This window comes from Coffea eugenioides, chromosome 2, assembly GCF_003713205.1.
Source record: "Coffea eugenioides isolate CCC68of chromosome 2, Ceug_1.0, whole genome shotgun sequence".
NCBI lineage: Eukaryota > Viridiplantae > Streptophyta > Magnoliopsida > Gentianales > Rubiaceae > Coffea > Coffea eugenioides.
In genome coordinates, this window is record NC_040036.1 from 43,012,935 (window position 1) to 43,026,623 (window position 13,689).

General features: G+C 42.3%; 1 protein-coding gene across 1 annotated transcript; it reads right to left on the bottom strand.

Annotated features, from left to right (window-relative positions):
* Positions 1 to 957: 957 nt before the first annotated feature.
* On the bottom strand, positions 958 to 3,394 carry LOC113759763. The gene is made up of 3 exons (XM_027302337.1): positions 2,691 to 3,394; positions 2,188 to 2,634; positions 958 to 2,062 (listed from the first exon to the last, which is right to left on the bottom strand). Exons 1-3 carry the CDS (start codon positions 3,392 to 3,394, stop codon positions 958 to 960), a joined length of 2,256 nt encoding a protein of 751 aa, XP_027158138.1.
* Positions 3,395 to 13,689: the final 10,295 nt, after the last annotated feature.

Consider the following 13,689-nt stretch of genomic DNA (forward strand, 5'->3'; position numbering starts at 1 on the left):
AAATAGAGAATAATTATCAATAAAATAATAATAAAATAATAATAATAATAATAATAAATAAAGTTAAACTAAGCAATTTGGTGTCTACAGCAGAAGCAACGAAAGCTAGTCGAAGCATGCATGAAAAACTTCCAAAAATTTCACTTTAACCCCTTAATTTTTGTTTAATGCTACTATGGCCCAGAAAATTGGAAAACTAATCAATTTTGTCCCTTTAAAATGTTAATTTTCTTTGATATGCTTTAATGTGATTTTTGGACAAATTATTGGTGAATTTTAGAATGAAATTTGAAGGTTTAATAACTTTTTCTAGGTTTATAGTTTTATTTGGATTTTTGGTAAAACAATTAAATACTCCCTCCGTCCCAATAAGTTTGTCACTTTTGGGGAATTGTGTTTTTTATCAACAGTGGTCAAAGAGTGAGAATTGTGTTTGCTTTCCATTTCTAACCTGCACTTATTGGTGGGAAAATGTGTAAGTTTAAAATCGTTTGAATATTTGAAGCTACATGTGGGGCCAATATATTATCTTTTGTGCTTTAATCTCCATACAAGTAGGCATGCTCTAGTATGCTTCTGACTCCTGAATCTATGTTGCAAAGAGAAAGTGGGACCTATAACATTATTTTTTTTAAAGAAATAGCTTTATTGATAGATCGTGTTAAGGGGGTACACAGCTAAAAGGAAAAAATAAAACCAGGAGTACTACTCCCTTGCATGCATTCGACGAAAATACGGAAAGGACTGAGTATCTAGAACCGAGATGCCTTTCACCCGGGGGGATAAGTTAGCTGCGTCATAAATGGCTGATTTGCGGCTCGAGGCTGCTTCTTTCGCCAGGATGTCCGCCGCCGAGTTGAGCTCTCTGTAGCAATGCTCCAGGATGAATTCAGCCGTGGATAGCACCTGTCGAATCTACCTAATAACGACGTCTATCTTCCAAGGCACTGCTGAGGCCTATTGCACCATCTGGAGCACTTGTTTTGAGTCCATGTGCACAATAAGTTTTGGCAGCCCTAGGGACATAGACAGGCGAAGTCCCTCCAGCAGGGCCATAGCCTCTGATTCCATGTTGGTACGTGGTCCGTAGAAGGTGGAGAAAGCCCGTAAGACTCTGCCAATGTGATCACGTAAAATCCCTCCTCCCCCTGCGAAGCCCGGATTGCCGAAAGAGGAGCCATCCACGTTCAGTTTCGCATAAGGATAAGGGGGAAAAGACCAAGAGAGGGAAACGCATGTGCAACGCTGCAGCTGAGTTGCCACCACTTTCACTCCTAGGCGGCAGAAGATAGGATCATGAGGAGCCGAATAAGGCCACGGGTGAGCCTCGCCAATCAGATTCACTAATGTTACTATCCGACGGCAGGCCTGCTCTGGCGAAGACACCATGTTTTCAAACACCGCCTTGGTCCGAGCTTTCCATAGTTCCCAGCAAATGAACACCAGCAAGAGGTGGGCGAAGGTGGCAAAAAGTGTCTTGCCAGAGGAGTGCATCCACCAGCCCTGCAGCTTGAGAAAAAGGGAGTCCGCTGCACCAGCATTTAAATGGAGGGCATGTTCAAACCAACACCAGACTTGGCACGCTGTTTGGCAGTCGACAAAGCAATGGGTTAGCATATCCTCACTAGGGCAGAAAGGGCACTTGGACGGCAAATGGAAGCCAAACTGTCTGAGGATGTCTGGGAAAGGCAGCAGGTTATTGAGTAGGCGCCACATGAATATGGAGATCTTGAGCGGTATGCGTTGGTTCCAAATGAGTTTGCAAGATATTAAGGGGTTGGAAGGAGACTGAAGTCTCTCCAGCGCCGAAGCCACTTTGAAAACGCTTACTGTGGAGAGTTGCCAGACCACGCGGTCCGCCCTGTGCGAGGGGAGAAGCGTGGACGCTAGGACTCGCCGCCGCTCCTCACTGGTGAGAGCCACCCCAACCCGATCAAGTCGCCACTGCCTCTTTGCTCGTAGCTCCGCGATACTGATGGCAGGTAAATGGAGAGCTTGTTTCCCGTGACCGAGCGGGCCAGTTATCGAACCAAAAGGATGCGTTACCGCCGTGGACCATAGTCTGCATGTGATCCTTCATGAATGCTCGAACGCCGACTAAACGCTTCCAGATCCGTGAGCTTGAGGTTCTTATCGGTGCCACTGTCACATGTTCATGCTTCGCCACGTTTCTAGAGAGGATGTAACGGGTCCAGAGCATGGCGCCACTTCGCAGCCTCCACCATAGTTTGCACCCAAAAGCAAAGCAAACGTCCTCGAGCTGTTAAAGACCTAGGCCATTGTGTGCGGTGGGTTGGCAAAGTGCACTCCAGTTCCTCCAGTGCCGCTTGTCTCGCCCATCTGCCTCCCCCCAAAAAAAACGAGCCATAATCTGACGAATCTGGCTTAGAATCGTTTTGGAGAGCTCCTGAACTGTAAAGGTGTATTGCGGTATTGCAGCTAGAACATGTTTGATCAAGATTAAGCGGCCCCCCGCTGAGAGCATCTTGTTCTTCCAACCCACAAACTTGCGTTGCATCCTTGTCAACCAAGGGTTGGAAGTACTCTCGTTTGGTCCTGCCCTTGTAGAGACAACAACCGAGGGAAGCTGGTTCTGGCGGAAGCCCGTTAGTCTGGTTATTAAGCGCTTCTATGCTGCGGAGCAATGAGATAAAGGAATGTAGAAGCTTTTAACAGTGTTAATCCGTTGCCCTGAGCCCCGTTGGTAGACCTCTAAGAAATCGATAAGGTGGCGCACTGTCCGGCGGTCCGCTGTGGTGAAAATGACGATGTCATCCGCAAAGGCTAGGTGGGAGATCGGCACCGTGCTTTGCGGTTGTGCATAGGCCTTGAGTTTCCCCTCTGCCAGTAGGGAGCCAAGGCCGCGGCTGAGCGCTTCGGATACCAAAATGAAAAGAAAAGGCGATAAGGAGTCCCCTTGCTTTATGCCACGGCCTGCCTGGAAGAAACCATGCGGCTTCCCATTAATGAGTACGGAGAACCAAGCGGAGCAGAGGTTATTGAGCACCAACGCCACAAAATGAGAGGGAAAACCCAAACGGAGGAGGAGGCGGGATAGAAATTCCCATGATACATGGTCAAACGCCTTTATCTTGTCTAGTTTGAAGATTATGTTATGGCCCCGAGTTCGTCTGTCGAGACCCGCGACCATATCTTGGGCGATCAGAACGTTATCAGAGATCTCCTTGCTCTGGGCAAACGCTGATTGCTCCGGGGAGATAAGCAAAGGCATGACAGATTTGAGCCGATTGCTTAGTATTTTGGTGAATACTTTATTGACGAATGTACATAAGCTGATGGGGCGAAAGTCAGAGAAGGTTCGAGAAGCATCAACTTTCGGGAGAAGCACAATGAGGGTGCTTGATATGCTCCTCGGTATGGGAACGCCACACATAAATTCCTTGGCCACTTGATAAATATCTTCCCCGATGATCTCCCAGCAATGAGTGAAGAATAGTCCCGTGTATCCATCCGCGCCTGCCGCGCTTTGGCAATTGATAAGAGTATATTTTACGTATTTTTAGTGTACTTTATTAATTAGTTTTGGTGTGTTTTATTTAGTTTTATAAATAATTAACTAAGATTCTAGTGAAAATATGCATTTTGTGGTTAAAGTGTGAAAATTGCATTTCTATTGATTTTTATGGTAAAAATTTCATATTTTGTAGGTTTAATGATTCAATCATCAAATGAAGTGCATTGAGAAGATATTTGGATGATTAATGATGGATTAAAGTGGTGAAAATAAAATATGAAGTGTAAAAGGAGAAATGCAATTTGAATCAAGAAAAGTCAGCTTTGACAACTCTGACACGTTTTGGTATTTTAACTATATCTGAGCTACACAGATTGGATTGAGGTGATCTTTATACCATTTTGAAACTAAGAGACGTATCTACATTTGGTATGAAGACATCAAAGCCCAATTCAGCCGTTTTCATAGTCCAAAAGTTGAAATACCGAAATTCAATTCAGCTGAGAAATGCAATTTGAGAACAAAAGAATCAAATAAAAGTCAGCTTTGGCATCTGTTGGTATTTTGACTATATCTTGGGCTACATACATTGAATTGAAATGATCTTTATACCATTTTGAAGCTAAGAGACAGATCTACATTTGGTATGAAGACATCAAAGTCCAATTCGGCTGTTTTCCGGGTCAAAATGTCGAAATACAGAAGTAAAAGTCTGCTGCTGAGAGCTGAAAACGTGGAATTGACCAGTCTTTGGTATTTTAGTCATATCTCGGTTCAGAGAGCTCCAAATTAGATGATTCTTGAGGCATTGGACAGCTATTTAAATGGACTACAACTTCTATGTTTTGTACAAGAGCCAATTCAGCCGTCATCATAGAGAAAATAGCAGTTGAAGTAGTCAGATTCTGGTCAGAAATAGCTGCTCTCCACTGGTACAACCTGTTTTCTCCTTCAATAATTCACAGCTATGGATGAACGTATGACAACCAATTAGCAGCTGCAAAAAAGATGTTTCAAGCCTCATTTCCTGATTGCATTCACCTATATATAGCCATGGACTTGCAAGATTCAAAATAACTTGGGAGAAGGCTAGAGAAACTCACCAGAAATGTAGTTGTCACTAGAGTTTCCTTAGTTCATTAGTATAGTATAGGTAGAGTAGTTTATCCATTTTGTATTTGTAGTTAGATTTGGATAAAAATTGGAGGAGCAAAGATGAAGAGGTCGATCTCATGTGACAAGGGTGATATCTCTTCTACTACTTTCTCTCTTGTATTGGATTTCATGTTTAATTATAATACAAGTTGGCTTTGTATTTTTATTATGTTTAGTTAAAGTTTATGCCTAGAGTATAGATGAACTTTCTATATTTTGTTAGTGATGTTTATTTGGTTATTTGGTGATATTATTTTGAGCAAGTTATTTATCACTTTTGTTATCTAATCATGATTAACTGGCCATTAATTATGATAATCTTAAGGTGTTTAAGTTTGCAATGAAAATTGAAATTTAACACTAGTTCAAAGAAGTGATAAGCCTAAGGAGTACACTCACAAGAGTAGAGGTGCACCTATGTGACTTAAGTGACTTGTTTCATGTAATTTCATAGAAGAAATGAACTTGTAGTTAATTTCATAACCATGAGAGTAGGTATGACTTAATTACAAGTATAGTTGATTCACTACGAAAGTAGGTTTCACATACATTAGGAAATTATACCATAACTAGTCAAGATAATAGCATTCATTTAACCGGTAATCTCATTTGCAAGAGTAGTAAGGGATTCCATATCTCTAGGAGCTTTTTAGTGTTAATTTTCATTACTTTCATATTTATGGTAGTCTAAATAATAAAAGAGTTTGAAAACACCGATAATTGCAATCTTTCCTGCGGGATCGATCCTTAATACCCTATACTCGCTCACGATTCGTATACTTGCGATAAATCGCGTGTGGGGTATTTAGGAATTATAAATGTAAAACTTGATTGTGAATGAATTTATTGTATAAGTATACCCGGCGCACGTCAAGTTTTTGGCGCCGTTGCCGGGGAAGATTTGTCAATATCGGTGCTAAGAGCAACTTTATTAATTTAGACATTTTTATTATTTTTCTTGTGTTTGTTGTGTCTATTGTCTCAATTTTTGTTTTTAGTGTCTTTGTGAGTTTTTGTATTTTTGGATTTTTATATATTTTTTTATGTTAGAGTTATCTATTCTTCTTCACTAAACTTATTTTTGAGTTATTTTAAAGACATGTTTAGGGGACCAAGGAGAGTAGAAAATATGGGAAGACAATGCATGAGAAGTGGAAGATCGGCAATGGATGGTTACCAAGTGCAAAACTCCTTCAATAGAGGTAACCAAGAAATTACCGAAGGTATGTCTTTCGAAAATGGTTTAAAGTGTTTAAAAGCTAAATTTGATGTTATAATGTTAAAAGTGCAAATGGACACCATGATGCATGAGATTGAGGAAAAGAGGAATGTTAATGCTTTTAATTCTAATCAAATGATTTGTGACTTGTGTGGAGGTTATCATGCTATTCATACATGTAGACAAGCATAAAATGTGGATTATTATGATGAATTTGGGCATTGCAATCCTTATCTTGATCAATATGGTCCTAATGGGACAATTCTTGTGCTTATGGTTGGGATAATCAATATGCTAATAGTGCTTCTTTTTGTTTATATGATTACCAATCCGAATGTGTCCACTATGAATCAAAACCATCTTGCGAATTAGCAATAGAGAAGTTAGCTAATGCACCTCTACCTTGGGAATTAGAAAGTGAACCATTACCTAATGATTCTAATGCATCTTGGGAGCTAGCTGTAGAAAATTCTTCTAATCAATTTGATTTAGCCATAGAAAAGCTAGCTAATGTGACTTCCGATCGTCTTGATACGATTGAGGAAAGATTAGATGAATTAACCTCTTACTTTTGTAGAATACAAGAACAATTACATGTATTGTGTGAAGTTATTTCTTCTAATAATATACAAAATGACCCTATTATGAATGGTGGGAATGTTGTAAGTAAAAATGGATTATATTTTGATCAAAATGATGAATCCAATTTGTGTTTCAATTAGGAAATGTCCATTTCACAAGATAGTACCTTTGGAGCTGACATTGAACCTCAAGAGGTGAGCCTTAAAGACTCATTTTTCACCCCTCTTGAGGAATGTGTTGATTGTATAGGTTCTAAAGGTATTATAGCCCAAGAAAGTTATGTAGATGTTTCTCTGATGAGTACTCAAGTGGTGCATGTTCAAGGTAATATCTATGACTCACTTGAGATAGGTAAGCTTCTTCCATCTCTCATATCATTTGAACATGTGGCTTTTGCTATTAAGCCACCTTTTAATGATCCACCACAACCAAAATTGGTGAATTATTCATTAACAAAGCCTCCTTGAGAAATGATGTGCAAAAGTCGAGCCAACGACTATAAACAAAAGCGCTTATTGGGAGGCAACCCAATGTTTTGGCTATTTTATTTTGGTGTGATTTCATGTTTAAATTATGTGTTGAGTTATTTTATTGTTTTTTATTTGTTTCTCATTTTCCATTTTTAGGTTAATATTACTAATGGTTATCAAATGGAACGCATGAAACATTGGAGATAAGTAGACAATGGCTCGTGAATTTCATGTTTTGGCATTTCGATCGCAACAATAGGGGAGTATTACTTTTCTTTATCTTGATTTTCCTTTTTACACATTGAGGACAATGTGCATGTTAAGTGTGGGGGGAAGAATTGAGATTATATACATTGTATGTGATTGACTTGTTGGTTGCAAATATTGGACTTGTGTTTAAATTCAAAATTTGTTTTCAAAATCTTGTCCAAATTTGCAAATTTGCTCCAAAAAGTTTCAATTTTTTTTTTAATTTTATCCAAAGGGGTAACAAGTTTCATACCATTAGTAGTTCAAATTCCTTCTACATTTGAGATAGATATATGTGATTTGGAAACTTTTTTTCTCATTTAATTTGAAAATAACTATTATGTGATTATAATTTGTGCATTTGTAGGAAAGTATATCTTGTAAAGTGGAGAAAATTATGCCTATTTTTTTTGCATATTTAATGAAATTTCTTGTCTTTATTTGATTTTATAAGTTAAGTGATAAATATGGTCAATAAGTGCAATACTCTTCTCATGATTATTCTTTTGAGGAAATTATTATTTTCTTTGCTATTAAAAAAAAGAGTAAAAATAAAAAAATAAAAAAAAGAAGAAAAAAGAAAATAAGATTTGTTTTACTTCAATGATTCTTGTACTTAGTAACCGAAAGTCTTTATCTACAAATGTCGACTTTCGCATAAAACGGTATTCGAATTAAGAGTATGCAAAGCAATTTGAGTATGTGAAGTGTTGAGTAACCGGTGATTTTCATCTAAAAATGTCGATTTTCGCGTCAAAAGACACTTTCACAACTTAAGTAATATTTAGCTACACTATATGAATAAATCCCTCTTTAAATTGGAATAAGAAGATGATCATGAGTTTAGGAAGCATTTTATTGACCATATGAGTTACTTACTTGTAAGATTGAGTAAGGATGAAAAATTGATTTGAATTTGTTATAATGATGGTATAATTGGCTCTCCTTTACTTGATATTATGAGTACTTGAGCTTAATTGAATAATTGCATAATGGTTGTTTACCTGTTTTTGAGAAAATGAAGTGGAATGGTGCATATATGTTTATTTTCAAAAATTGAATCATTGTTGGTTTGTATTTCTTATTGCATGAGGACAAGCAATGGTGCAAGTGTGGGGGTATTTGATAAGAGTATATTTTACGTATTTTTAGTGTGCTTTGTGGAGGGCATGTTCAAACCAACACCAGACTTGGCACGCTGTTTGGCAGTCGACAAAGCAATGGGTTAGCATATCCTCACTAGGGCAGAAAGGGCACTTGGACGGCAAAAGGAAGCCAAACTGCCTGAGGATGTCTGGGAAAGGCAGCAGGTTATTGAGTAGGCGCCACATGAATATGGAGATCTTGAGCAGTATGCATTGGTTCCAAATGAGTTTGCGAGATATTAAGGAGTTGGAAGGAGACCGAAGTCTCTCCAGCGCCGAAGCCACTTTGAAAACGCCTACTGTGGAGGGTTACCAGACCACGCGGTGCACACTGTGCAAGGGGAGAAGCGTGGATGCTAGGACTCGCCGTCGCTCCTCACTAGTGAGAGCCTCCCCAACCCGATCAAGTCGCCACTGCCCCTCTGCTCGTAGCTCTGCGATACTGATGGCAGGTAAAGGGAGAGCTTGTTTCCCGTGACCGAGCGGGCCAGTTATCGAACCAAAAGGATGCGCTACCGCCGTGGACCATAGTCTGCATGTGATCCTCCATGAATGCTCGAACGCCGACTAAACGCTTCCAGATCTGGGAGCTTGAGGTTCTTACCGGTGCCACTGTCACATGTTCATGCTTCGCCACGTTTCTAGAGAGGATGTAATAGGTCCAGAGCGTGGCGCTACTTCGCAGCCTCCACCATAGTTTGCATCCAAAAGCAAAGCAAACGTCCTTGAGCCGTTAAAGACCTAGGCCATTGTGTGCGGTAGGTCGGCAAAGTGCACTCCAGTTCCTCCAGTGCCGCTTGTCTCGCCCATTTGCCTCCCCCCAAAAGAAGCGAGCCATAATCTGACGAATCTGGCTTAGAATCGTTTTGGGGGGCTCCTGAACTGCAAAGGTGTATTGCGGTATTGCAGCTAGAACATGTTTGATCAAGATTAAGCGGCCCCCCGCTGAGAGCATCTTGTTCTTCCAACCCGCAAACTTGCGTTGCATCTTGTCAACCAAGGGTTGGAAGTACTCTCATTTGATCCTGCCCTTGTAGAGACAACAACCGAGGGAAGCTGGTTCTGGCGGAAGCCCGTTAGCCTGGTTATTAAGCGCTTCTATGCTGCGGAGCAATGAGATAAAGGAATGTAGAAGCTTTTAGCAGTGTTAATCCGTTGCCCTGAGCCCCGTTGGTAGACCTCTAAGAAATCGATAAGGTGGCGCACTATCCGGCGGTCCGCTCTGGTGAAAATGACGATGTCATCCACGAAGGCTAGGTGGGAGATCGGCACCGTGCTTTGCGGTTGTTCATAGGCCTTGAGTTTCCCCTCTGCCAGTAGGGAGCCAAGGCCGCGGCTGAGCGCTTCGGATACCAAAATGAAAAGAAAAGGCGATAGGAAGTCCCCTTGCTTTACGCCATGGCCTGCCTGGAAGAAACCATGCGGCTTCCCATTAATGAGTACGGAGAACCAAGCGGAGCGGAGGTTATTGAGCACCAACTCCACAAAATGAGGGGGAAAACCCAAACGGAGGAGGAGGCGGGATAGAAATTCCCATGATACACGGTCAAATGCTTTTATCATGTCTAGTTTGAAGATTATGTTATGGCCCCGAGTTCGCATGTCGAGGCCCGCGACCATATCTTGGGTGATCAGAATGTTATTAGAGATCTCCCTGCCTTGGGCAAACACTGATTGCTCCGGGGAGATAAGCAAAGGCATGACAGATTTGAGCCGATTGCTTAGTATTTTGGTGAATACTTTATTGACGAATGTACATAAGCTGATGGGGCGAAAGTCAGAGAAGGTTCGAGAAGCATCAACTTTCGGGAGAAGCACAATGAGGGTGCTTGATATGCTCCTCGGTATGGGAACGCCACACATAAATTCCTTGGCCGCTTGATAAACATCTTACCCGATGATCTCCCAGCAATGAGTGAAGAATAGTCCCGTGTATCCATCCGCGCCTGCCGCGCTTTGGCAATCAAGTTGGAAAACCGCATGTTTAACCTCCTCAATAGTGAGTTCTTGGACTAGGCGGTCTCCGTCTGCCTGCGACAACAAAGCGGGGATGTTTCTCAATAAGGTTTGCATGGCCTGCTCATCCCCAGCAGCCGGGGCTGCCAACAAGTCATGAAAAAAAATGCATGCTTCTTCACAGATCGCCCCCTCCTCCGTTAGCAAGGTACCCTGTGCACTTTTGATCTGGCGAATGGTGAGCTTAACTCTCTTGTCTAGTACCATGGAGTGGAAGAAACGAGTGTTAGCATCACCCTCACGTAACCATTTAACGCCACTTTTTTGTCTTCAAAAGATTTCCTCAGTGGCAAGGCATTCATTTAAAGTAGCTGTGGCCTGAGCCCATTGCGTTCGCGTCTCCTCCGTGTCACCATCCTCGAGGCGCAACTTCGCCTGTCTGACCTTTTCCTCCGCCTCCAATGTCTTGTCAAAAATGTTCCCAAAAACCCTCTTATTCCATATACCAAGCTCCTTTCGTAGAATCTTTAATTTTTGGGCGAGGCGGAACATGCCGTAACCTTCCATCGGCTGCGTCCAAACTCAGTTAACAAGTGCCAAGAAACCTAGATTTCTTAGCCACATGTGTTGGAACCTGAAGGAGCCATTGCCAAGTGTACACCTTTCTGCCAGCTACACTAGCAAAGGGCTGTGATCCGAGCCTGTTCGGTTAAGGCGATGCAATACCAAATCAGGAAATTGCTGCTGCCAATGCACGTTCATTAAGACACGATCCAGTCGCTTTCAAATGCGGCGGCCTTGCCGAATACCTGTCCAAGTGAAATGACTCCCCAGGGTCGTCATAGTTTTCAACCCACAGCTGGAGACACAATCAGGTAACTCATTGATGGCTGCCAAATTCTGAGGCACACGGCCTGAATATTCTTCCATGTCGACGTTGAAATCGCCTCCCACCAGCCATGGTTTGGAGGCTAGTGTCCCCGAGAGGGAGTGCAGGAGCGATCAAAGTTGCCATCTACTGACCTGGGAGCAGCTAGCGTAGGTAAAGGAACAAAAGACCTCTCCCTTCCAAGTTTCGTGAGTCACGGCTAAGTGGAGAAGTTGGTCCTCGTTGACGAGGACATTCACAGCGAAATCTGCCTTCCATAGCACCCAAATTGAATTAGAAGTGTTGCAGATTGCAAGGTGAAAGCCAAATTTATTTTTGAAATGTCCAGCTGAAATGGGTCAACCATCGGCTCCAGGATTACCAAGAAAGTGATAGTGTGATGGCGTAGAAGTTTCTTCAGGCGCCGCACCGTGGAACGGCCGGCAACTCCCCGAATATTCCAGATAAGCGCGCTAATCATCGAGGCGCAGCGCAGGGGCGTGTGTTGAGATCGTCTTCGACGATTGTCTGGTGACAACTATCTTCGGTAAGTTTAAAGATCGCCGCTTATGTCCCCGTTTTGCCGCTACTTCCAGGCTCAGGATGGGAAAAAGGTGATCAATTTTCTGCTTCAGCGTCACAAAATCCTCCGGCACTAGTTCTCGGGGTCTATCACATGGCACGTCTTCTATGTCAGAAAGGGAGTTTGGAGTAGGCTTTTTGCTTTTAGGCAGCACACGCTAGTCGTCCAGTATTTGGACTGCCAAGTTGTTGGATTCGAAGATGACTGGAGTAGCCTGCTGCAACAGCGTCATTGAAAGTCCCTCGTTACTCACTTGTGGCCGCCTTGTGTTCACTTGTCCTTGGGACTTTGGACTATGCGGTCTGCTTGGCTGGGCGTCCTGCATTAAGACCTGTATCTGATGGCAGTGGGTTTGCTGGTCTAGTTCCTTGTCACGGGTGGGGAGTCCAGACGTACTTGGCAGATCACCCTCTACGTGTGCCTTGGAGATCCATTGTTACTCAGACCTTCGCATCACAGTCATGAGGGGTGGGTTTTGGCTGTCCGAATTCCCTGGACGATGACGGCAATTCTTCTCGGCATGGCCTAGTTTGAGGTAGTGAGTGCAGAATTCTAGAAGGTCTTCGTACTGAATCTGTTGCCAAAAGCCATTGCTTCCCATTCCTATCCATACCTTGTCTGGGAGATCATTGAGGATGTTCACTTCGATGCAACAACGCACCACACCAGGTCTGGATAACGATGCTGTGGAGGCATCGAGCTTGAGTGGTTCTCCAATGAGTCTGCCAATGGAGAAAAGAGAACCTTTGGAAAAGAGGTGAACTGGGAGATGAGGGAGGGAGATCCATACCGGGACTAATGGCGATTCCGAGTCAACTGAGAAAGAGGGTGTCCACTTGAATGTGTGCATGGCGAACCCCTGGAAGTTCCACACCCCCACGCAGCCAACAACGGAGGTAGTCCTCCTCTTGGTCAAACCGTATCAGGATGTGGCGTGGGTCTAGAAGACCAATGGTGAACTCACCCTTGAAACCAACCGTGCCAAATTCCTTCCGCAGGGACTTCATGCTTGGTCTCCCTTTAGAGAATTTTCCAACGAGTGCAAACTTGAAGGGAGCGGACAGGGTTGCGACTTCTTCGTCTGTGAAAAAAACGGCAGGCCTGCCTCTATACACAGAGGGCTCTCGTACAATGGAAGGCTGATCTACATCAGGGGCTCGAAATAGCTGGGCAGGCGGCGTGGGCTTGGGATGGAGGCGGAAGATGTCAGCGAAAGACTTGGAGGGTTCGGTCGTCCCTCTTGTCCACGGCGGAGGGGCTGCCATAGCAGCCCTGACAGCTTACAGAAGTCGGCAAGGCAAACCCTAAGGCCTATAAACTATTTCTTCCTTAGGATTTCCAGTCAGGAACTCTCTACTCCTTCTATACAAAATAATTTCCCTATATTGTGCAAGTGCATGAGGGGTAAAAATTGGAATAAGTTACAAAATTATTAGCCAAATTTGGTAAGATGACATAATTTTGGGACAGACCAAAAAGGAAAGTATGACAGTTTTAATGGGACGGAGGGAGTATTTGGGTAATATTTTGTTTTGGGGTTTGATGAGAGGCTTTGTTTTTGTTGTGAATTTTAGCATTTGATTTTGGTAGACTTTATTTTATTTTTATTTAGACCCTTAATATTTGTCATAATAATGATTTGATCCCTCAAACTTCTTTAATTCGTTCAATTGGGTCCTTGTTTGTCTTAATCTGTTGAATATGGGTTGTTTACTTTCATTGGAATGATTTGATTGATTCAATTTCGTGTTCATTTCCATTTCTTGTAATTATTTATTAACTAAAGTGATGCCTTGATCTTTTTATTGTTTTGGAGGGTAAATAAGGGAAACCTCATTTCATTAGGTTACCAATTCAAGGGAGATATACTTTACTCTTTTTTTTTTATTTTACTTGACTCTATGTGCCTCTATGTGACTCTTATGTGTGTAATTGTATGCATTTTGAATGTTTTTATTTCATTTATTTATTTAGTCACTTTAAATGT